A 3101-nucleotide genomic window follows, 5' to 3' on the forward strand; every position below is an offset into this window, starting at 1 on the left:
GAGTTTTGGGATCGCGCTCATCCCGTTTATTATCCCGAATTTCCTGTGGCTCCAGTTTGGACCGGTCTGGACTGGTCCGAACTGGCCTGAACTGGTCTGAACTGATCCGAACTGGTCTGAACTGGGAACGGCTCCCAGTTTGACCCAGTAACAACGAGAAAAGAATGGAGTTCATCCCAAATTTCGCTGATTTTTGGGATCACGCTCATCCCGTTTATTATCCCGAATTTCCTGGGGGCCAGTTTGGACTGGTCCGAACTGGTCTGGACTGGTCTGAACTGGGAATGGCTCCCAGTTGGATCCAGTCAATCCCAGTTGGATCTGAAAAATCTGGGATTTGTGACTCTTCCTTGGGAACTGGTCTGGACTGGTCCGAACTGGCCTGAACTGGTTTGGACTGGTCCGAACTGGGAACGGCTCCCAGTTTGACCCAGTAACAACGAGAAAAGAATGGAATTCATCCCAAATTTCGCTGATTTTTGGAATCGTGCTCATCCCGTTTATTATCCCGCATTTCCTGTGGGTCCAGTTTGGACTGGTCCGAACTGGCCTGAAGTGGTCTGAACTGGTCCGAACTGGTCTGAACTGGGAACGGCTCCCAGTTTGACCCAGTAACAACGAGAAAAGAATGGAGTTCATCCCAAATTTCGCTGAGTTTTGGGGATCGCGCTCATCCCGTTTATTATCCCGAATTTCCTGTGGGTCCAGTTTGGACCGGTCTGGACTGGTCTGCACTGGTTTGAACTGGTCTGAACTGGGAATGGCTCCCAGTTGGATCCAGTCAATTCCAGTTGGATCTGAAAAATCTGGGATTTGTGACTCTTCCTTGGGAACTGGTCTGGACTGGTCCAAACTGGTTTGAACTGGACTGGACTGGTCTGAACTGGGAACGGCTCCCAGTTTGACCCATTAACAATGAGGAAGAAGCAGAATTCATCCCAAATTTTGCTGATTTTTGGGATCGCGCTCATCCCGTCCATTATCCCGAATTTCCTGTGGCTCCAGTTTGGACCGGTCTGGACTGGTCTACACTGGTTTGAACTGGTCTGAACTGGGAATGGCTCCCAGTTGGATCCAGTGAATCCCAGTTGGATCCGAAAAATCTGGGATTTGTGACTCTTCCTTGGGAACTGGTCTGGACTGGTCCAAACTGGTTTGAACTGGACTGGACTGGTCTGAACTGGTCTGGACTGGGAACGGCTCCCAGTTTGACCCAGTAACAACGAGAAAAGAATGGAATTCATCCCAAATTTCGCTGAGTTTTGGGATCGCGCTCATCCCGCTTATTATCCCGAATTTCCTGTGGGTCCAGTTTGGACCGGTCTGGACTGGTCCGAACTGGCCTGAACTGGGAACGGCTCCCAGTTTGACCCAGTAACAACGAGAAAAGAATGGAGTTCATCCCAAATTTCGCTGAGTTTTGGGATCGCGCTCATCCCGTTTATTATCCCGAATTTCCTGTGGCTCCAGTTTGGACCGGTCTGGACTGGTCCGAACTGGTCTGAACTGGTCCGAACTGGTCTGAACTGGGAACGGCTCCCAGTTTGACCCAGTAACAACGAGAAAAGAATGGAGTTCATCCCAAATTTCGCTGAGTTTTGGGATCGCGCTCATCCCGTTTATGATCCCGAATTTCTGGCTGCTCCGGTTTGGACCGGTCCGGACTGGTCCGGACTGGTCTGGACTGGTTTCAGGCGTGCAGGAAGCGGTTGAAGGCGTTGTAGGCGGACTCGAGGTCGAAGAGCATCTGCCGAACTTGGGAATCGTCGAGCTCATCCGAGGCCGACATCGCGCTCAGGGTTTGGAGCCTGAGGAATTCCCACGGGGAAAATTCCCAGAAAATTCCCCAAAAAATTTCCCCAAGTGTAAAAAGAAGGAAAAAAAAAAATCCAGAAATTTAAAAAAAAAAAAAAAACAAAATCAATTCAAATTAAAGAAAGAAATAAATTAAGGGAATTTACACCCAAAATTTCACTCCTGGAAAGTCAAATTCTCCATCCCGGATTTCCGGTAATTCAATCCCAAATTTCCCCTTATTCCCAAAAAATTCCCCCAGAATTCCACAATTCCATTCCCAAAAATTAAAGAAAAAAAAAAATTAATCTCCCGACTTCGCCATTTCCATTCCCAAAAATTCCCAAAAATTCCAGTTCCATTCCCAAAAATAAAAAAAAAAAAATAATTCCCCAAAATTCCCCAAATCCATTCCCAAAAATTCCTCAAAAAATTCCAATGTTCCCCATTCCTGGAATTCCCAAATCCCCAAAATTTCACTCCCAAATCCCCATTCCCAACAATTCCCAAAAAATCCCCCCAAAAATTCAAATTCAGTTCCCAAGATCCCCAAAATACCCCAATTCCATCCCTAAAAATTCCCAAAATTCAAATTCCATTCCCAAAATCCCCATTCCCAAAAGTTCCCAAACTTCGCCAATTATGTTCCTAAAACTTCCCCAAAAATTCCCCAAAAAATTCTAATTCCCTTCCCAAAATATTCCCAAAAATTTCCAAAAAAATCCTCTCAATCCCATCCCCAAAAATTGCCCAGAAAATTCAAATTCCCTTCCCAAAAAATGCCCAAATTTCCCAAATTCCCTTCCCAAAAATTCCCAAAATTTCCCCACTCCATTCCTAAAAATTCCCAAAATTCAAATTCCATTCCCAAAAATTCCCCAAAAAATCCCCTCAATCCCATTCACAAAAATCCCCCAAAAATTTAAATTCCCTTCCCAAAAAATTCCCCAAAAAATTCCCAGAATTTCCCCTCAATCCTATTCCCAAAAATCCCCCCCAGAATTCAAATTCCATTCCAAAAAATTCCCCAAAAAATTCCCCAATTCCATTCCTAAAAATTCCCAAAAAATCCGCAAAAAATTCCCCTCCATCCCATGCCCAAAAATCCCCCCAGAATTTAAATTCCCTTCCCAAAAAATTCCCAAAAAATTCCCACAATGCAAAATTTCCCTCCCAAATGCCCAAATTTCGCTGCCAGTGTTCCCAGAATTCCCGGATTTCCCCCAGAATTCCCGGATTTCTCCCAGAATTCCCGGATTTCTCCCGTAATTCCTGGATTTCCTCCGGAATTCCCGGATTTCTCCCAG

At 45.5% G+C, this 3101-nt stretch overlaps 1 protein-coding gene across 1 annotated transcript in view; it reads right to left on the reverse strand.

Moving 5' to 3' along the window:
• Window positions 1–1414: 1414 nt before the first annotated feature.
• Window positions 1415–3101, reverse strand: part of VPS28 (VPS28 subunit of ESCRT-I) — a 9201-nt gene continuing 7514 nt past the window's right edge. The window contains exon 7 of the mRNA XM_062515164.1: window positions 1415–1894. Coding sequence (XP_062371148.1) covers window positions 1691–1894 — 204 coding nt within the window. The 3' untranslated portion in view covers window positions 1415–1690. The remainder of the gene's footprint in view (window positions 1895–3101) is intronic.

This window comes from Cinclus cinclus, chromosome 1 (genome assembly GCF_963662255.1).
Source record: "Cinclus cinclus chromosome 1, bCinCin1.1, whole genome shotgun sequence".
Taxonomy (NCBI): Eukaryota; Metazoa; Chordata; class Aves; order Passeriformes; family Cinclidae; genus Cinclus; species Cinclus cinclus.